The sequence below is a fragment of the Rhyacophila brunnea genome, unplaced genomic scaffold (assembly GCF_057557595.1).
Source record: "Rhyacophila brunnea isolate RB1 unplaced genomic scaffold, BYU_Rbru_1.0 scaffold_12, whole genome shotgun sequence".
Classification (NCBI taxonomy): domain Eukaryota; kingdom Metazoa; phylum Arthropoda; class Insecta; order Trichoptera; family Rhyacophilidae; genus Rhyacophila; species Rhyacophila brunnea.
The window spans coordinates 28,286,610-28,309,739 of NW_028232774.1; the positions used below are offsets into that span (position 1 = coordinate 28,286,610).

Sequence of the window (23,130 nt, forward strand, 5' to 3'; positions counted from 1 at the left end):
ATTACACTTCACCGTGAAATGTTGTATCGGAAATAATATATGGTCATATATTAAAGACCGTCCAACCACTTTGGGTCTGATAGTACTGAGATAAAATTAATGTCTAAATAAAACATGGTTCTTGTCGGTTTACAGGAAGCAAGCGGCAAAAAAAATGAAAATAGCCGATATACTGGATTATCTGTTAAGTTAGGTTAGGTTAAAAAAATTTTTTAATATTAATCACAATGTCTTTGCCTTTTTGTACAAGGTGGTTGTTAGTAATTTTGAACAATCACAAACACCCAGGCTTTGAGAAAATCACATAAATATATTATATTCTCACCGGAATACGAACCCAAATCTCCCAGATGGAAGGCCAGCGTCTTATGCACAACACCACGAGAGCCTTCGGTTACGTTAGGTTAGGTACATTATGATCTGCAATGCTTCACGAATAACGCGTATTTTTTTTTCATCTCGGTAATATTTCATAAGAAAGCTCACTGTGCTGCGGTGACATGTAATACGTACAATTTACATGTAACCACTGGCTTTAAGGTACAGATTATAGTAGTAGTATAAATATATGCAGATTTACGTTAAACTGTCAATAATTTTTCACTTAGCTACTTTATATTATATTTCCAAAAACTTTCATATTAATACAGAGCATTTTAAGCAGTTTTCGGCCTCTAATTTAAAATTTAAATTTAGTCACATCGGTAAGTGATTGAGCTTTTTAAGTGGACTGTAATTATTTTGTGGGAAGATGAGGAAGTCGGATCTAGGGGTGGGGGCGATGGAACAGAATGCCAGACACCGACCTTTGTGATGATGTATGATGGCTTCATGGTCTGGTTTCAACTTTCACTCGCTCGTTGTTTTGGGTCATCCGGTTCGTACACTCACGCACTTTGTGAAACAGTTTTATGGATTATATGTGAGGGTGTATGAATGATGATGATAGATTCTGAATGAGTCTGTATCTGTTGAGTCAATCACTTAAGCGACGGAAAGCTATTAGAAGCCCGCTCACACTCGCTATCGAGATGCAACTGAATGTTCTTTGTAACACCGTCTCTCATGACCCGTAATTGCTTATTGATTGTTTTGTGACAATAACCTTGGGGATTAGGAGGTGGGTGAGGAGATAAGTAGTGGAATGGGAATATAAATGGCCCAACTAGTAAGTTTAACAACGAAAATATATCTCTATAAAATGATGGGCATATTTGCAATGCAGAATATCTTAATTTCAAACTTTGGCAGTATCAAAAGGATACAGATACACATAAATAGGATCCGTGACTTTAATAGGCCCACGCAGTACCTAACACAAAAGCACAAAAGATCAATGGCTGCCCTTAAACGACGACGTCTGTTTTGGCGGGAAATGAAAGGAAATAGTTTCCGGTTGCTTGGCAACTTCCCGCGCGAAATAATAAAGTTAGGAAACGTTTTCATATCTTATTCCCAGAAGCGTGCATTTAAGAGGAAAAGAATGAGAAATTCATGTTTTCTTTCCATTAAAAATCTGAGTTTTATTTTTAATACGACTACATATTATGAAATGGAAAGGTCCTTTGTTTTATGACCAAGCAAAATGGAGCTAAAACAATTCATATTATGATAGCTTCAATTAAAATTATTAAATAGAATTTTTCTTTAATATGATTTCAGAGGTATTATAATATCTACATGAGTATTATATTCAATCGTTACACGTGAATATCACCAGTATACCGTCACATTAAATTTATAACAATATTGTTAAACTTTGTTGTTACTACTAGATTTTTAAACAGATAGCTGTATCTAACAATATAATACGAAGCAGAAATTTATTACAACTTTTCTGTTTATAATAATTCTAAATGTATATAAAATATCTTATAATTCTATATTTTCTAAGAAATAACACTGGAATAATCATACGGTGTCGGCACAGTTTCAATTTTTAAAAACATTATTTTGTAGTCGGTGACGGATGAACAGAACAAATGAAAAAATGTCAAAATATCATTCTCATTACACACTGAATTTTTAGTTATTAATTAAATTATAGTGCATATTAAATATTACATGGTGGTTCCTTAAAATAGTGTGGAAAAATTTGCAAAGCATGAACAAAATACTGGCTATTTGGATGACTTTATTAATATTTATTTGCGAAAATAGTACTTTTACATAACACAAGACATTTTCCATGGAAATGGTAAAAAATATGATGTTGTTTAGATACTAATTTTATAGGGGGAGTTTTGGAGATCTTTCTCTGCTATTTTACTGGAGGCACGTTCTTAAATTATTGTATATGCCAATATTCAATAATAATTTTTTAGATATTGTTTTATACATCATTTTATGAACTTTCCATTACAAAATACTATGTATTTTTATTTCTGCTGTAATGTTTAACAAAGGAATATAATGCGTGTAAAATATATACGGTTAAATATCATAAAGATAATTGAAAATAATTTAAATTGAAAAATCACAAAAAATACAAACCTAACATTGATTAATGTAGCATGCATGTGATTATTTTAGAAATCGAACTGATGTTAATTTTTAAGTATAGTTTACAGTTTAAATGTTTAATGTTAAAAAAAAATACTTTATAATAATTCCAAAAAAAGAACATAGAACTTAATTTAAATAATTATGAACAACAAATCAAAAAGCAGTAAAAAAAAAAACACACATAGGTACCGATAAATTAATGTAGAGAAAAAAATGATTAACTTGTTATCGTGCATGAAAAACGTTTGGAGAAACAATAATCTTGATTATAAGTCATTTTTGAAGGCATGAGTTGCGATGTCAGTTACCTCCAATTCTATTTGCATTTATTAAAAACTATGTTCTTCAACTAAGTAATAGTACAATCGGAAATTATTTGCATACTCGGGGACATCTATCACCCGATATTAATATACCTACTTATTATTTGGCCAACTACAAAATTTGGTTTTCTAATACAGAGTTTCTCAATCGGAACGTTAACCGATGTTTTAAAATATTTATTATTATTATCTGGTTATTCTACGACTGACAGAGTGTATGCTAAATATTATTAATTTGAATTGAATAATCCCAAAAAGTCGCAAATAGTAAGTATATAATACATACGATTATTAGACGACGATTAGAAGCAAGATATTTTTGTCGGGATGTGAGTTACCTTTTGAGTGAGCCTGTAAAAAGGCTTAATTCTCGAGTTTGGAGATATAATATGGGTCAACCATATACACGGGTTAAGGAATATTTCAATAGTTACATCTGTATCATAATGAGCATTAAAGTTTATCACGTAATCACGATAATGTCAGTAATATTTATGCACATTTAGTTTTATGGCCTGACTGTTATTAAGTAATAAACCAAACCTGGTTTCAATTTATTGGTATATAGTGACTAGTTTTTAACGTGTCAACATACAGATTTCTTTTGTTTTTGATGGCTACTAATTCACCCATACCAAAAACATTGTAGAATCGTCATCACATGATGTGCAAAAAAATCATAAGATACCTCTTAGTTCTAGTTCAAGTCAAATGCGTATTATTAATTTAAGAATCTGAACATTGATCTGTCCCTATATAAGCGTTATTCTGTGTTCTGTTAAAATTGTATGATTTAAATGAGTGTCGTGACGTAAAAAATGTTGAAAAACACAGTTATAATAATTAAAATGTGGTCTTTCTATGAGTATGTCATTGTTCACATTTCAAATTATTTAAGGGCCGAGGTGCCGTATGAAGGTCAACAATGAAGAATTTCTGGTATGTCGGGTGTCTGGAAATCTGTAGATACTTAGTACGAAATTTATCATTATGATATAATATCATTCATCACAATCATCACCATATGAATCAACATTTAATGATCACATTCCAAACAAATTATGTTAATACAATAAAAATATGTTATTATAAAAAAATTAATTAAACTAAATTTCGTTTCATAAGATATCCATGGTTAATTTCAAATTATTCGTCTTAGCGATGGTGCCCATAGAACGCGTCGAGCGGGCGAAGTCCGCATATGCAGCGTTTATTCATAACCATAATCACACGTCTCGTGCCACGCATTACCCTTCACCTATGTTATATGCGGCCCAAGCAGCACAAAATAATTATTATTACAGTGCCTCTCATAACAAAGCAATAAAAATATTATATTATTTCGGGGCTTGTAATTAATATTTACGACGACATTATTCAACCAGCGATAAACTTGACACGCAATAAAATTAAACAATGATTCTCTGTTATTAAATAATTGCTTTTCGCCCCTCGATCGACGACGCCTCGAGCAGCGTAATTTTGGTAGCCGTGTTCAATGAATGGACTCCATTGTATTTTCTTTCATTCGTATCGCCGAGAAGCGGTGATTCGCGAAAAAACGATGATCCATGCGGCGGGCGCGTATAATGCGTCGTGAAATCCAGTAGGCGCTGGCGTATTTGATTACGTTGTATTTTCGTTGATTTACGCGCCACTTGTAGAAATTTTGCGCGAGCGCCGCACTCGCTGCGTCAATGGGCTTTATGCCTTATAAGTGGATTAGTGATTTAATTTAATGTTCTTTTAACATAAACTATATAGTTACAGCATAAAGAGTATGTTATAATAACTATTTCATAGAATTTATAATTCTATTTTAGTGAGCAAACCTTGCATGGAAATAAGGAAAGGGGATAACCGGGTGCCAAGACAATTTGGCGCCACACTGTCGAATAAAATAAATAGACGTTTGTTACGATTTTATACAGAAAGTTTGGTTCTGCGAGTAATTGAGATATTTTGTTGTCCGATGCCAGTGGCGAAGAGTGGAGGTCGGCTATTAAGATCCGACATAAATAGTCCACAATAAACATTGTAAGTCAATATTTTTTTTTAAATTGCGAAAACCAAGCCATACTATAAAAGAATTTGATTTTATAATTATTTTTAGTGTGTTGTTTCCTGTCTAATAAAAGTGGCCATTTATCCAATATGGCGAAGGGTTGCAAAATTGTCACCATCAGTGCTCCATAATAATTAATCACAATAATAATAATCATAATAACATCATAATGTTCAGTGCCGACTGCCGACTCAATAATTCAAATTAATTAATTTAAAACTACAAAAATCGTTAAAAATACACGGAATACCCTTAATTTTATACCGCGGAATACCATTTTGGAAACACTACTGTAAAACATCGATCACACTGCCCTTAAGGCTATACTTGCTAGCTATAGCTGGGGCATGGTCTAAAACGATCGTGACTACGTGACGCAAAGATTGTGCAAACGTGCGTGCAGAACAAAGCATAATTTGTCATAAAAATTCAACACGCGTCCATTTAATGTTATATTTATTGTTTCAATAGTAATAATAATAACATATTAAAAGTTAAAAGTAAATGGGTAACGTTTTTTAGTCATCTTTACACGATTCACGAATTAATTCCACGTCGCCATCACAAAATAAATTGACGTGTTCACAGCTCGACTTTCGCTCTCCGATCGGCAGACAGTCCGAAATTTCGTCGCACCTATAGATGAAAATTATTTGCCGTTTCACTAAAGTATGCTCTTAACCTTAGCGATATGTAGGGGATCCCCCAAACGGCCCTGGGGCCCGCTTAAGGAAGTGGGGGCCATGCAAGAGAGACATACTCTATTGTAAGAAAGAGTTATGGAAGTAAGGGGTGAGATCAAGATAGCATCATAACTTATAAACTGTAAGAATAAACAGAAATACTCATATGATTATAATTATGTTTTGATACATTTCTGATCTGAAAGATAAAACAAATAAATAGAAAATAATGATGAAACCTTATTAGACTTATTTATGTTACCTTAATAAATTTTGCTTACTGTAATACTATCAATCTTGTATGGTAACTCAATGTGACATCACCGGAACAGATGAAATTTATGAAATGATGATTTAGGAAAAATATGGGTATTTTTCAGTAAACATATTTTAATTACAATCCTATGCATCACGATTATCGATTCCAATCCCGGGATTCCGAGCTATTTTCGATACCTATGAATCCCGTGATTGATAAACGTAATCTCGAAACCTTCAGGATTAATTTTTTTTATCAATTTTTATGGAAAATAAAATAAAAACGAAAATATAACAGAAAAAATACTTTTAATAACAAATAACTACATTAGAAATAAACTGAGTTTGAATTAAATTTGATTTATACCAGTGTGTAAGTTGCCGACTCTTTTTATTTTTTCACATAAATTAATAAAAATGAGAAAGATTGGAAAAAAACAATGGTTCGCACTTTAACAAAATAATTCTACCATGATCTCATACGTTTTACGGCAGTTTCATATTTGGCTGACTAATTAGATTTATGAAGCGGAAAAACCACACGTATACCATGATCTGCTTTACTATTTTAAATCTCGCTAACTCATTCATTAAGTCTTTACTATCAGAAAAAGCAATCTCTTATTAAATATTAAATTTACATTATTATTTATATTACAATATTATTAACTCCATTAAACTTACGTATTTCCAAGATTGAACGTTTACAATATTAACAGTAAATGTCTTAAATTTTATAAATTATACTAGATTTATTTTTGACTGATTTTATCAATGTTATTTGTAAATATAAAATTTTTATATTAACAACGGAAAAAATGCCAATCCCGGGACCAGTCCTGGGATCCCGGGATTGTCAAATTGTAATCCGGAAATTCCGGGATCAGAATTTTGGCTCGGGGTTGGATTCCCTAATCACGATAACCTTTTATTGTGAATTTCTTAAAATAACCATTTATGCAGATATCTTACTTCGTTACTAGTACCCCCTAATTTAAAGGTTAAACGGCTAAAGGTCTTATATTGTGTTGATTTAATATTTCTACAGTAATCAAGGTATTATCAATAATTAATCTATGTGGTAAATTTTCCAGTATGCGATATCTAGATAATTCATCAAATCAAACAGTTGGTCATATTAGTTTTGATGAATATATTTATAGCGTGATTATATTAATAATTGCCAATTTAAACAGAAAACGAAACAAACACGCCACTGTAACGGAACTCCCAAAATAGGAATTCGGTAATACGAAATATTCAGTATTGAAGTATATTTGACAAAATAATATCAAGAAATCTCCACTTATACTATCGAGATATCGTACAGGACAATATAACCTCACAGCCGTTTATATTACACAAAGATTCTTTCAATTTGGGCACAGGATTTATTCTAGCATTAAATTTTATATATTATGTACAAAATAGACTCGTATTGATATCACGAGTCGAAACTCTTAAGGTCAGTACAGACGCTCTTAAGACAGAGGCTAGATCCTTCTTCATATTAAATTAACCGAGGAGACATAGTTTTAGTGTGCATAATGGTTATCAGATATGAGATATATATATATTTCAAGTTGCTCTAAAGCCCAATCAGGAAAATTTCGACGCACCAAATGGTCATTCGGTTTACGTTCCTGTGTTTACTGTATTTTATTTGCCTCCAAATGATGAATAATAAATTCTATGTGGTGGCCTTAAGAAAGTTCAAGTTCTTAAGAACTACGTACAATTGATTGTTTTGGATTTTCATCCGCACCTTGATTCACAACATCTATATATTCAGCAGTAAGTTTACGTTTTTAATGGCTTAGATTCTAAATTTCACAAAAACTACCGTTTTCCTCGATTTTTTAAAATTAAACTATGGGTAGTAATTTCTGTATGTAGATTAATTTGACCATAAATTTCTCGTAGTGCCCGAATCGTCGCCCGAATAAATTTATGTACGCTGTACAACCGTATATCTTTCCATGATAATTTGCCAAATAATACTGAACATAAATGTCATAAATTGGTGGGAATCAGAAAAAATCGGTGGTATGACGTTTTAAAAATCTATCGTACTAGTTTGATAACTCTATATTATCAAGGCATGCAATTGCAGCAACCCAAAGAATTTGATACAGTGTTGTTTTTGCCGGGACAGAAAAGTAATCATCGCTGATAAAGTATTGTATTAGTATTAATTTTTAGAGGTCCATATTATCATTTGAACTTTTCATACAATTGTATTGATCTCACATAATTTTATGGTATTACAACGTAATGCGTGAAACAATCAATGCACAAAAATAGTGACAAAAAATACTATAAAATAGTACCCGCGATGGCGAAATAATAACGGTCATAAAGTCCTGGGCCTCAGGTACAAATACCAGATCTGGAAAATTCATATGTTATTTTAATCTGTGTTATAATCCATTATATTAAAAAAAACTATTAAGAAACCTCGTCATTAGTCACCCAAAATACACATTGGATTGTAGATACATTAAAATGAAATGTATGAATTTCAAATGTCAAGTGTGATGTTTCTTACAAATGATTCTAAATACCTTGTAACGAATATAATCAGTTGCCCTAGTAACCATTTTTATCGTAATTTTCATAACAACTGTTATATTTCAGGTTTCATCTTAACAGAATAAATTTTTCTTCCACATCATTGATAACGTCAAAATTACTCGCCGCATAGAGTTTTTAGATGTCGCGTCAATGCACGAGACGACGCGCTTATTCACGTTCACATTAGAAAACAACAAGCCTTGCGTACGGACACAACCTTTGCCTCAAGTCTATACTCACTCTAAACATGAATACATATAAACATTATTTTTCTCATATTAATATAAAACATGTCAACAATTCTACGTACTCCACGAAATCTTATATTATATTCAAAGATTTTTACGTCATTATTTTCTTTCGTCGTCATAAGAAATCGCAGAGAGAATTAAAAAAAGGTTTATCGTTAGTAAATCTTTTATAATAATTTTATATTTCATATAATATATTATTATAACATTCATATATTTTGATATTGTTCGCTCGAAAAAAGGGGTAAATAATCAACGTTACTTTATAAACACAATATAAATATGTCACAATAGTGAAATATTTCAATGAAATTTTTTCATCACCATAAATTCACTATTGTTTATTTTTTTATATATGTATACCTAAGTATTTCAACCAATCCTGTGATCGAGAACACTAATCCCGAAGTAACGAGATTTAAAAATCACTCTGGAATTTATTGCAGTCCGTAGAAACACGATTATTAAATTCGTTCGGTCCTGAAAAGTTACTAAAAACATATCCACGGTGTTATATTATGAAACTTTAAAGTTAAACCAAATAACACCCGCCGCGCGCTACATCCGGTTTTAATCAGGCGTATCACAAGACCCTATGTTTGGAAGTAAACACCAGTATATTTTATGACTAAAATTATCAGGATCAAGACTAAGACCCAGGACTGAGGTCACCATGCACACAAATGTGTTTTTACTGTAGTGAATTTACATTACTTTGAGTTAAGGTGATACATCATTGAAACAGCAAATAATTTTCAACTATAGGCGCGACGAAATTTTGGACTCGCTGCCATTCGGAGAGAGAACGTCGAGCTGGAAACACGTAAATTTGTTTCGTGATGGCGGCGAGCGTATTAATTCTTAAATCGTGTAAAGATGACTAAAAACGTTACCCATTTACTTTAAAAAGAAAACATGTCAATGAATATATTATTATTGTTACTGATAGAACATACGTTAAAGTGCCCACCACCACCCGTCATATATGCACAACCGTGGATATGCACGGCCGCTTTCTATGACGCTTTAAACGTGTCTAAAAGAAGTGATTTTAAGTGCTCATTCCGTCCCGAGACGGAGCCGCACGGGACTGATGCTGCAACCATGCACCGTAGTGCTTAAAGAAGAAAGTTAAGAAAGAAAATGTTTGTTTTTGGACTGGCTCTGCTGTCCGCTGACGTTAAGCGCTTTGTGTACCCGCATACTGAGTGTCACGAATTGAAATGGATGAGTCTACGGAAGAGTCGGGAATATCCCGCTCCCCATACGACGCTGCAAATTTCTCAAATGCCGCAAAGTTGGCCTCGGTTGCTACCAGATCTCCATGACTAATTGGGCCCGTGTGAGGACGGACCCTGGCAAACAGCTCCGCTCGTTCGAATTCCATAAGCGGGCAATCCCAGAGGATGTGTTCAACATCTTGGTGGTCATGCCCGCAGGTACAACCCGGCCCATCTACTATCAAGCCAAACTCGTGGAGTCTGGCGGCGAAGTTGCCATGGCCGGTGAGGAACTGGCTAATCCAGTGCGAAGGTTGGAGTCTTCTAGTTTGGTGCCTGCAGAATACGTCTGGAAAAAAACGGTAAGTGTGCCGCCCCTTGGGGGAGGCGGTCCACCTCGCCTGCCATGCCGCAAATGCGGTCTTGTACACAATGTCACTTACAGTCTTCCTGTAAGGAACGTCCTCGGATCTCTGCGGTGGTGTCAGATGGACACCGGCGAGTATTGTGCTGATCCCCCTCAAGAGGAGGGTGATCGATCCTCTGACTTGGACGTGCAGATCGAGGGGTAGCACCCCCGCGAGTACGGCAAGCGCGTCAGTAGAAGTTGTGCGGTAGGCTTTGGTAAGCGAGATCAGCGCAAGTCGCTGCCCGCTTAATAGTGCGCGTCTCACGAGAGTTAAGGAGTTTACTCGGGAATGCCAAATGCTGGAGGCGTAACCGGCAATTCCCATGAAAATTGCGCCGTATGCAACCTTAAGGGCTCTAGGCTTTAGTCCCCAATTGCTGCCCGCCATTCGGGCCATTCTCTGATAGGCCGAATTGGCCTTAGAGACGGCCGTCTTGGCGTGGTGAACGAAAGACAGCTTGTCATCAAGAATTACTCCCAGATACGTAACCCTTTCGGAGAAACGCACTGAGGTCTGGCCAAAACGAACCGTGGGCGGCCGTCGAGTTATGTTGACCCGAGAACTACCCCTGAGGAGGACAGCTTCCGTCTTGCTCGGGGCAAAGGTCAGCTTGTTCAGCAGCCCCCAATTAAGGATTCTGCCCAAGGCGTCCGTGGCTGCACGCTCAAGTGCCGGTCGGCTCGTCGCCCCAACAAGCAGGAGCAAGTCGTCGGCGTACGCAACGAGCGTGCAGCCCGGAGGCAGTGGCAGGGACAGAACGTCGTCAAACAGAATGTTCCACAGAAGGGGTCCCAGGACGGAGCCCTGGGGATACCCCATGGTGGTCCTCCTGTGAATCAGGCTGGAGCCGGAGTCGTAGGTTATCTCCCTGTTGCTGAAGTAGCTTTGAACTAAGGCAAAGAGGTCCCCGGGGATCTGTTTCAGCCTAAGCTTTGCCAGAACCAAGGGCCACCACGCAGTATCAAACGCGCCCGCGATGTCGAGAAAAATTCCGGCAACGAGGTCCTTGCCAGAGCTCTCCACAGAATCGATCACAAAGCGAATCGCATCCTCGGTGGACTTTCCGGGTCTAAACCCAAATTGTCTTTGCGAGATTGGACAGTTTTCCGACAGGTGGGACTCAATCCTGCTGTTTATCAATCTTTCCAATATCTTCCCGAAGACGGGAAGGAGCGTAATCGGTCTATACGCTTTCGGGTCACAAGGAGGGCGACTGCCAGCTTTGGGGATCACCGTGAGATGACCCTTTTTCCAGCAGTCGGGGAATATGCCACTACTCATGCATTCTTTGTAGAGTTGCGTGATCTCGTGTGAGGCAAGAGACCACGCCCTTCTTGCTAGCGCGTTATCTATGCAGTCAAGCCCCGGGGCTTTGCCAATCGGGAGGCTGGCAAACAGGATCCCTAGTTCGGACATGGTAGTGGCTGCGGATCGCGGAGTGTTTAAAGGGAGCAGCGCATAGACGCGAAGCTGCTGAAATCGGTCGTTGTCAATGTCGAGCAACTCGTTGTCCTGCGGGATAAGAGCATCCAACAGGACTGTGGCGGACTCTTCAGAGCTATTGGTGAACGATCCGTCGGGGCGCCGTACCGCCGACATGACTTTTCCGGCCCGTAAGCCCAGCTTCATCACGCGGAAGGGGGGGCCCCACGGATCATTGCCACCCATTTCAGTGACGAACTCTCTCCAGTGCACCTTCTTAGCCTTACTGATTGCCTTTTTGAACTTGAGTCTAGTGGTCCTGTAGGTGACCGCAAGCGGATGGTCCGCGTGCAGCGGCCCCTCCAGCGATCTTCGCGCTGCTTGTAATGCCCTTCTGGCCCTCCTCATCGTGTCTCTCAGTCTTGTCAGTCTCGGCTTCCACCAGGGTGCGAGGTTCGGCGGTCTCGGGGTCGTTCTTCCGATAGTGCCCTCCGCTTTTTCAATCATGAGATTCGTGAGGTCCTCAGCCGCAGCGTGCATGTCCTTTGGCAGAGGGCGCGAGGCCATCCTGTCCAGAAACTACCGAACAATCTAAATAAAAAGATCTCACGTTGACAGTGTGATGCCGCAAATATTTAAATACAATACAATAATTGGGCTTTGTGGCGACCACGTCGGACGGTCTGATGGGCCTAACATTTAGTTAAACCACTTAAGCAACTCTTGCATCTTGTCTTTCTCCGCCACATGGATAATATTATGTTAAACGAGTAACAAGACCAAGCTCACAGAGCCTACCAACGAAGCCACCATATCAGCATTACACCAGTCAATTTTTACTGGTGTTACGGTCCATGCTTATTATTATTCGCCATTTATATTTATGTTGTACAACATATATGATACATCACATATATCAGTGGTGAAGGATACTCGCTAAGATAATAAATTATTTAGTCTTTAGACATCTGATATGCACTACTACTAAAGGCTTAATTACATTGGCAGAGGCGCAGACCTAACCCGATCCAACAACCGACGTGGTCAACGTTTTAACACTATTTGCAATTACACGCACAGATTCAATCGCGTTGGTCCTTTCTTTTGATTGGTTTAAAATAAACATAGTGTTGCTATTAATAAAAATATAGGTTGACCGAAAAATAGATATTTCTTAGAGTGGTGGCTACACTGAACGTATTCCCGCGCAATTTTATGTCAAAAATACTGAGTTGTCAAACCTAGCAAGCATCTGTTGAAATTTGCGCGGCCGTTTGACATTTATAGAAAGTTTTGTATACTTATTGTTAATTTACATCATGAATAACTGGGCGAGCTTGAATCTCCAAGCCAATCTATTACGACTAATTGTAGCGAGTATGGCTATATTTCAACTGGCGTGTAGTAATTCGACGAGGACCTCAGCGCTAGTTCATACATTTTTTGAGATTTCGCCATCTTGTAGTTGTTGAAATCGAGCAGTAGAATGAACGACCGTTTGCGTGGCACGCGAGCGGGCGCGTATTCGGCTATTTTCGTACGCTTTCGGCAATCTTCGCTTGCTAATGAATTGATCGCACGACGGAATAATAGAAAATTTTCCACTTTTGTCCCGTTCGCTCACGATCATTGAAAACCATAGAGAATAGAATTTGACAGTCGTTGCAGACGATCGGACCAGACGCAATCTGCCAATGTAATTTGAGCTTAAGAATTTTGACTGGCAATGCTTATTAGCGCCGCAGGCGAAATAAATATGTTTAATGATGTAACGACTGTCAAAAATGGTATAATATTTTTCCTTCCTTTACCTACCACTTATAAGCAGTGAATGGTTTATCTACCCCCGCGGGAGATTACTGTTTTGTACCTATAAAAACGAAATTATTTACAATCTTTTATTAGTTCCATTAGTAATAGCATACAATATCCACCGATACCTACCTTCCTTTAACAGGCAGTCTTCACCGCTACATATTATATGTGTGCGTGTGTCAGTGTCGAAGGGTGGAGGTAGGCTGTTGAGATGCACCATAGATAGTGTACACTAAACTTTATAAGTCATAAGTATTTGTTTTCATTGAAATAATACTACAATTTACAGATGGTGTTGGTTAGTTTTAAAAATTTAATTAAACCCTTCGAGAACCAAGCCATCATAGATAATAGTAAAAAAAATACTCGTCTATCTATAAAATAATATCGAAAATTATGCAATTAAATCATACGTGACTTTGAATATTTTATAGATATAATAATACGTTGTATCTATTATAGTTTGGTTTAGGCAGGGTTTAATGAATTTAAACAAATTAACCAACAATCTGTGTAATATGTATTCTTACTCGTAATCCATCGAAAATAAATAAGTATGAATGAAAAAGTGTGCATTATTTTGTCATATCGCCAAAAGTATACCAAAATTATTATGGTTTGATTTAGGCTAGATTTAGGCAACAAATACGTATGACTGACAAAGTTTAATGAGCACTATTTATGGCAGACATTAACAGCCTCCACCTTTCGCTACTGGTGTGTGTGTGTGTGTTTAGAGTGTTAGGTGGAACGGCGAGAATGATTCAGTGATAAATTTAGTATATATATATATATATATTTTATAGTTTTGGTGTAGTAGTTTGCGAAAAATATATGAAGTGACAAATAAAATTATTATTTCAAATTGCTCTTTTGTAAAAGTCCCAATTGTCACTTTCGTCGTTTCGGTTTAGTGTATATTATTATGTGATGTATAAAAAATATTCTTTCTTTCACAAATATGAAAAAAAACTCACTTTTTCGTTCACATTTTTCAAACGTTTATAAGGCGAGGATAAAAATTCCATTAAAGACGATCGTTCCGTTTGTGCTGTTAGCAGTCAAAAGACACTTTACCTCACTAAAAGTGTAAAACGTAAAGTATACATTAATATGACAACGATCTCGCATTTCTTCCGCGTCATATAAGAAACGACGTATCCATTACGTTGTTATCCGCAAACGATTAGCGTAAATCACACTATCTTTTATATATTATAGATAGTCAGATTATATTATATATTATATGTACATAATAATATATACTGCGACATATTACTATGTATCAATAAGGGATGTAAAATGATTTAATAATATTTATGATTGAGTATTAATTTGGATAATCATAACGCATTTGATTTATTAAAACTTCATATTTTTCGCGGGCATAATGTCAATAAAAAGTTTCCCATAATTCTCATAGATGCTGGTAAGCTAATTTAATTGACAATACAAATTAAAATTTCTTATATTTCTGCCAGCCGACCAAACATAACCGATTCTCAGAATATTACGCTCCTTTCACATTATACGGTTTTGGCCGTACGACAAAAAATGGAACGGCGATATTCTTTTTGTTGCGTGAAGAAGAGCATGGCCCTTTAACATTACATTACAAAGTGACGGTTAAAAACCGAAACGGCGCCGTATAGCAGCCGTCTATTGTCACTGTATTCACGGCGCCCGGATGGCCACCGATGACTCATTAATGTACGTGACCTAATGCACGCTTTCACATTAGATAGTTTTAAATTATACGGTCAGCACAACACTCAAGCACAAGCTGAGCTTGTAACGGAAAAAAATCGTGCATAAACCGTATAGTGTGAAAAGAGCGTGAACTTGTTAACGATTCGGATTTTTACCGTTCGATTTTTGTCCGTACGGTTAAAACCATATAGTGTGAAATAAGTGTTAGGAAATTGTCCACTGTTCGGCGGTCGGACATGACAGCCTTCACATTTATTTATTGTACGATATTTATCTACATAACGATGTCAAATGATAAACGTTGTGTGGAGAAGCAGCGTATTAGGTGAAGGCGACAACCGTTATCTCGAATCACGGATTCGTACATTCGTATTTAAGTATCATTGTAACAATGTAAAGTAATCCCGACACTGTTTTGGAGAAAAGGACTTTCTAAAGCAACTTTATTTAATTATTTTAAGTATCTATCGTAAGTAGTACTATATAAATGTGACACCCCGGAAGTCCGGGTAGGGAGAGGAGTCGGAGCCGCACAGCCCGATCCGACCTCCGCACTCAACTCTCCGGTCGACCTGACGTTAATGACGCCCTTGACAGCGCGCCTTCGGTCAATACGTGTGAGTCACGCGACCAGCTTCCACGCTTCAACTAGCTCAGTGATGTAAATTGTTCAGGGCGGTCAATCGAAGCTGGCTTTTGGGTTAGTAGAGCACGTTCAGTGTAAGGTTAGGTCTTGACAGTTGGGTTAAGATGTAGGATTGACGATGGTGGATATTCAAAATGAAACACTCGTTGTTCGTAGCACAAATCTAGCAGAAAGTTTTATTTTTACATTTAAGGTTCACAAAAAGGTTTCTCACTATTACACACAGATACACAATTATTAAGTTTTTTGCACATAGATAATTCGCAACAGCCCTAAATTTGTTAATGATGGGCGCCGTGGCTGCAGCAACTAAAGGTTAAGAATCTGTGTATGACTTGATTTGTAGCTCTAGCCAATTCTACACTACGACGGACGTAGCACACGAACTCTGAAATTATTTTACAATTCGGCGAAAATTATCACTAGGAGGGGTGCGCGGGACACCGTGTCCATCACGGATCGAAAGGTTTCGGCTGACTGCCTGCCAGATTGGTTATGTCCCCCTTTTTTGGCTTTATCGCTGTCCTTCTTGATCTACCCCTGAACGCTCATCCCTCTCTGTCATTCTCGCCTGCGGCAGAATGCTTGGCCTTTACCTGGGTTTTACCATAAGGGTCGTCCAAGTCACCTTTTTGCCAGGTAGTTGAAAGTTACAGCGATTTTGGAGGAATTGAGCCCAAAAGAAACAACACAACGCGCGTGTTTGAACATGTACCTAACCAAATTTTTTTTTATTTTTTTTTAACGGTACATGTTCAAACACGCGCGTTAAAATCATTTTACTCCCGAATTCAATTATAGTTTGTCAATTTATGGCTACGGCCGTATGTTGTAGCTTAACCACTGGGGCATGACAAAAAAATGGCGTATTTCAAAAAAACACTACCTTATTCTTAGGTCAATAATTATTTTAAAGCAATTATTATTCATAAGATGTTTATCACACTTGAATGGTCAAAGACATAGCTTATAATAAGTATCTTTAGAATCATCTTCAAATGTGTTAATCTTGCCGATTTTTTGAATAATAAAATGCCTAATTCTTGTCAAATTTGGGATCACAGAGATTATCAATATAATTTTTTATCGTAAATATTTTACTAAAACTATCTCGTCAAAAATTATACTAATGGTTTTATAAATGCGATTAAAAATTAATAAATGTAAAAAATCTTAACACCACTGCACATTCATGTACCGAAATATGACTATATTCTAAAACATTAGAGCGAGAGGTTTAAAAGAATACTATTTTATGTAACAAAAATACTTTATGCAGTCATCAAATGTTAAAAATAACTATAAAGGATAATAAGGCTTCAAAATTATATAAATAGATTATCTACAACGTTTAAGGAGTGTCCAGGATCATGGTTTGAAAATACAATAGAAACTCAATTTTGACCTACGACGAGCATGTGGGCCGTTAACATTATATAGTGACATATTTACGACAAAAAATTATATTTCATAATGTTTTTGATCCCAAATTTGACAAGAATTAGGCATTTTATTATTCAAAAATGGGCACGATTAACACATTTGAAGATAATTCCAAAGGTACTGATTATAAGCTATGCATTTGACCATTCAAATGTGATAAACATCCTATGAATAATGTTTGCTTTATAATAATTATTGACCTAAGAATAAAGAAGCATTTTTTTGAAATACGCCATTTCCATTGGCATTTCCCAGTGGCTTAGCTACAACATCCGGCCGTAGCCATAAATTGACAAACGATAAATAAAGCAGGGAGTAAGATCATGTTTACGCGCATTTTTGAACACGTATCTAATCGAGAAAAAAACAATATTTTTTTAAAACGGTACATGTTCAAACACGCGCGTTACCATGATCTTATCATGACCCAATTAAAGTTTTCAGCTTTCTATATTTTACACAATAAAAACAAAATCCCTTCAATTTACCACATTTATATTATATTTTGCGAAAATAGAACTTTCTTGTTGTGCTGCGTGCTAGTACCTATTTTTATTCTTAAGCCGGCTCCACACACTCCGTACTTTATAGTGACCGTATTTTTTTTTTAAATATTCTAATGAAGTCACAAAATTAATTAAAGAATTTTTTACCGGATTCGCATTTAAGCAAAAGTATGTGGAAATGTTCAAAATATTCTTCACTCTATTTAACGTGGCGGTGGAATCAGCGCCTCCAAATTTACAAATGGAGCTAATAGAACTGCAATCGAGCATAGAGTTAAAGTAATTAAAAGTAATAAAAAGTAATTAAAAGTAATAAAAAGTAATTAAAAGTAATAAAAGCTCAGTAATATTTCTTTTATTTTGTTAACTGTCAATTCATGGTGGAACTGCACTGTATTGTTGTTTAATTTAATCGAACGCATTTTTTTGTAGTACTTATTCCACTTTTAATCAATAAATTGGAACCGGTTTCGTCCGCCTCAGAGTTGAAAATGTCCCTCTGGTTATAGGTATTAAATTAAACAACAATTCAGTAATATTATTTTTGGCCCACCAAACGATTTGCTTGGGCACCCCTGCTTTAGACGCTAAAACAAGATGCATTCTTTTGAAAGCTTAATATTAAATCTGACTTCTCAGAATCAAAACGGAATTTTGTTCTAAATGTATTAATGAGAAGTCGTAGATAATAATAATGGCATCTCGGGAATAATGAGAGTTCTGAACAAATATCAAATACTAATGTAACGAATTGTTATTCACGACACAGTCTAAAATTATATATATTCAATTAATAATACCAGGAACATTGATTAAATTCACCAGTAGTAATTAATTCTACCGGAAGGTAGTTTAATCGTTAAAGGTCACCGACCGAATTGAGGTGGACGTGGTTTCAAGAAACATTCAGTATATTTTATTATCTATGTTTTTTCTAATATTTTTGTTTCCAAGATTCTTTGTGTCGAGATATATGATCATTATTCTGACATTATAATATTATTACAATTGGAAATATTCGGATGGGTTTTCGTGCCATATAATTTTTATGAATTAATTTGTTAAACTAAGCTTCAAATATGATTAAATTAAGTTTTTAGGTGACCCTATAAACAAAATTATGTCTACAAACATTTCGGATTAAAAAATCTTTTTAAAAAAAGTAAATCGCATTTTTCAAAGCTTCAAAATTGTTTCATAAAGTTATGGAAGAAAAATTATTACTAAAAACTTATAATTGGTAATATTTTGGCTGCATGCCTTAGATAAAAAAAATATTAAAAAAAAAAAAAAAAAAAACTGGTTGTAGGTTACGTGAAACGCCCATAACAGCTTATATTCTGAATTTTTTGTCTACATTAATTTGAAGTTATTAGTTTCAAAGTCGGTTAATTAACATCATATTTTTATATTTTTCTAAATTCAAGTTCTTTATTATTAGCATTTTTCCATTGAATTTAATTTTATTACCCATCAAATTCAGCTCTCGGGGGATCGTTCCAATGTCGGTTATATTCATCAGCCGCTATTTCCAATAGTTTTCTATAAATTTTAAACACGAATTTCTAGTAATTAAAATGTCTTTAAGTATTTTTATTTCTCCATTTGTTTTTATAATATTTTTGTAATCTTAATTCACTTTTAATTGTTTTTTAGTGATTCACGGATCTAAACGACTTTTAAATTAATATTCTCATTTAAAATGGTATCTCTTTGAACCGATATAATGCACTGACCTATATTGGGTATCTAAATATTATCAGTTTATTCAATTCATTAAATTATTAAAGGAGTATGATTAATCTTTTAAAAGTATTGGTTGCGCTTTTCATAGTGGAATATAATTGATTTATAGGATGATCGTGATGGTAGATGTGGGTGCTAGGGGGTATGTTAGGATGCCAGACACTAACCTTATTGCAGTTGAGGCTGGCTCCATATCTGGTTGCAGTATCATTCGCGTGGTATTGTTTGTTGGGTTACTCGGTGCGCGGCACTCGACGGTACATTTTTGATGAACGATATGGTAAATGAGGTTTATGAATGACAAAAGTCGGTGTCACCGCTTTCCAGGTATTCAGAATTACCGCTTGGACAATGGTCACACTATATCAAGCTGACTCGGCCGTGGTCCACAAGTAACTTCTGAATCAGTATAAATGCGATTTATGCTTTACTAGCTGTAACAAGCCTCGAGCGCGCCTGCTGTCTTCAAGTAATTTGAGGTATTTTTACGTTATTCAATCACGGTTGACTTATGACCCTTAACTGGCAACAATAACTGAGGATTTGAGGTAGTAGGAAATATAGGGATGAAGGCGACCACAATTGGCCGAATCAATTATTTATTTATTGAACAATTACTACATCTTTTATATACGAGTGTCTCGGTACTATAACAAATAACAATAGATATGCACCATAACACTGTATTATGATGGCGCAATTAAATAAAATGTATATTGACAAATTATAGGGGCACCTTGTAAATATACATAAATAACCTATAATGGAAATAGGTAATTTACGATAGCTTTATCTTTAGAGCTTTAGAAAGAAAAGAAAGATCCGTCAATATTTACACAGATATATAAATATAAGACAAAGAAAATATTATAAAAAAATAAATTAATATAACAATAAACATTACACATCAGTGAATTGGTACATATAATAAAATATAACTAAATACTTATATAATTATCTTTCCAGGCTTTGTACTGAAATCGGACACCATATTTCTAACTATCATTTAATATTATGGTCGACGTGAAGAAACTGTTGGAATGAAATATGTGAAACAAACGTAGACAACCTTATAAAATATTTATAATAATAGCTCATAAATAGTTTTATTAAATATTATATTATCTTTTCCTGGGTTTCTATTTACAATCTTTAATGGAACATATTATGGATTTATAATTATAGATAAGAATAAAAATGGATGTATAAATTTATTTTTATGATTCAAAACGTGATTTCATTTAATTTTGACACCTTGACAATAAATATTTTCTGTTGTTTCACAGCTGCTGTTGTCGTAGCCTTCTTTGTGTGCTGGGCGCCATTCCATGCTCAGAGGCTCGTGTATATCCATGGCCAGAACTGGAAGAACTTCCAAGATATCAATGAATGGATGTACTCCATCGCCGGCTGGCTTTACTATGTCTCCAGCACCGTCAATCCAATTCTGTACAACGTTATGAGCAATAGGTTGGTTATTTTTGTATTGACATATTACTTACTTATTAATTACAGTGGTTATAACGGTTTTCCAATTAGGTAAGTACCTGTTATGCGTAAATACTCTTTCACGCATACGCCGTGATGATATGAATGATAAATACCTTTTAAAGTTCCATTTAGGGCAACTTAGGAAGAAAAATATTCCAAGGTTAAAGTGAATGGGGTTCACTAGAATCGGGGTATCCCAAACTTTTCTTATGATAGGACACTTCGAAAATCTTGAATTTTTGACCTTGTTTATTTTGTAAGGTAGGTGAATGAGAAAAAATAATACATATTTGTTTAGTAATTATTTTTACAACATATTACAAAATAATTACAAAATAAAAAAAAACTTTGGGGGACAAGCTCGTCGAAGGTCAAAATTGAGTTTTTATTGTATTTTTAAGCCATGATCCTGGACACTCCTTAAACGTTGTAGATAATCTATTTATATAATTTTGGAGCCTTATTATCCTTTATAGTTATTTTCAACATTTGATGACTGCATAAAGTATTTTTGTTACATAAAATAGTATTCTTTTAAACCTCTCGCTCTAATGTTTTAGAATATAGTCATATTTCGGTACATAACTGTGCAGTGGTGTTAAGATTTTTTACATTTATTAATTTTTAAACGCATTTATGAAACCATTAGTATAATTTATTATGAGATAATTTTTGTAAAATATTTACGATAAAAAATTATATTGATAATCTCTGTGATCCCAAATTTGACAAGAATTAGGTATTTTATTATTCAAAAAATCGGCAAGATTAACACATTTGAAGATGATTCTAAGGATACTTATTATAAGCTATGTCTTTGACCATTCAAGTGTGATAAACATCTTATGAATAATAATTGCTTTATAATAATTATTGCACGCGCATTAAAACACGCGCGTCAATATCATTTTACTCCCTACTTCAATTATAGTCTGTCAATTTATGGCTACGGCCGTATGTTGTAGCTTAACCACTGGGAAATGACAAAAGAAATGGCGTATTTCAAAAAAACACTACCTTATTCTTAGGTCAATAATTATTATAAAGTAATCATTATTCATAAGATGTTTATCACACTTGAATGGTCAAAGACATAGCTTATATTAAGTATCTGTAGAATCATCTTCAAATGTGTTAATCTTGCCGATTTTTTGAATAATAAAATGCCTAATTCTTGTCAAATTTGGGATCACAGAGATTATCAATATAATTTTTTATCGTGAATATTTTACAAAAATTGTCTCGTAATAAATTATACTAATGGTTTCATAAATGCGTTTCAAAATTAATAAATGTAAACAATCTTAACACCACTGCACAGTTATGTACCGAAATATGACTATATTCTAAAACATTAGAGCGAGAGGTTTAAAAGAATACTATTTTATGTAACAAAAATACTTTATGCAGTCATCAAATGTTGAAAATAACTATAAAGGATAGTAAGGCTTCAAAATTATATAAATAGATTATCTAAAACGTTTAAGGAATGTCCAGGATCATGGTTTGAAAATACAATAAAAACTCAATTTTGACCTACGACGAGCACGTGGGCCGTTAAGCCATATAAACTTGCTTGACTAGCATAAACGATCAAAAAAAATTGTACTTGACATGTCATATTGCTTTCCACAGTAACGCACGTATGTATTAATAATTTAGTTGCTATGACCCCATAGCATGAGCAACCAATAATGGTGTCGAAATAACTTTTTCATACAAATCAGAATTAGATGAAAATGAATTCAATTCTACTTAAAGATGGCTAAAAGTATTTAAAAATGCATTGGCAACGTGTTCGGATATATTCTAAAAGTTTCAAATGTCTAGCTAGTCGGGAAGTTAGTTAAAAATCGATTGCAAGATTTGTACCGGACAAAGAACCACCGGATAAATAAGAATACGAGCTAAGAAAATTTTTGTAAAATATAATTGAATTAAGTTCTTATTAGTTCGATAATTTTGGGTCCTTGAATTGCAAATTTTCTTGATATCAGGAACAATAGTATAAATTTGAATTCTTATATCTGGTGTGGCGTCGAGTCTGTTCGTGGACTTGAAC

The 23,130-nt window shown here is 35.0% G+C and overlaps 1 protein-coding gene across 2 annotated transcripts in view; it reads left to right on the plus strand.

Moving 5' to 3' along the window:
• CapaR (Capability receptor) overlaps positions 1-23,130 on the plus strand; it is a 413,965-nt gene that overhangs the window by 375,196 nt on the left and 15,639 nt on the right. For both annotated transcript variants that reach the window (XM_085961129.1, XM_085961130.1), the window contains exon 6: positions 20,864-21,047. In XM_085961129.1, coding sequence (XP_085817255.1) covers positions 20,864-21,047 — 184 coding nt within the window. The remainder of the gene's footprint in view (positions 1-20,863; positions 21,048-23,130) is intronic.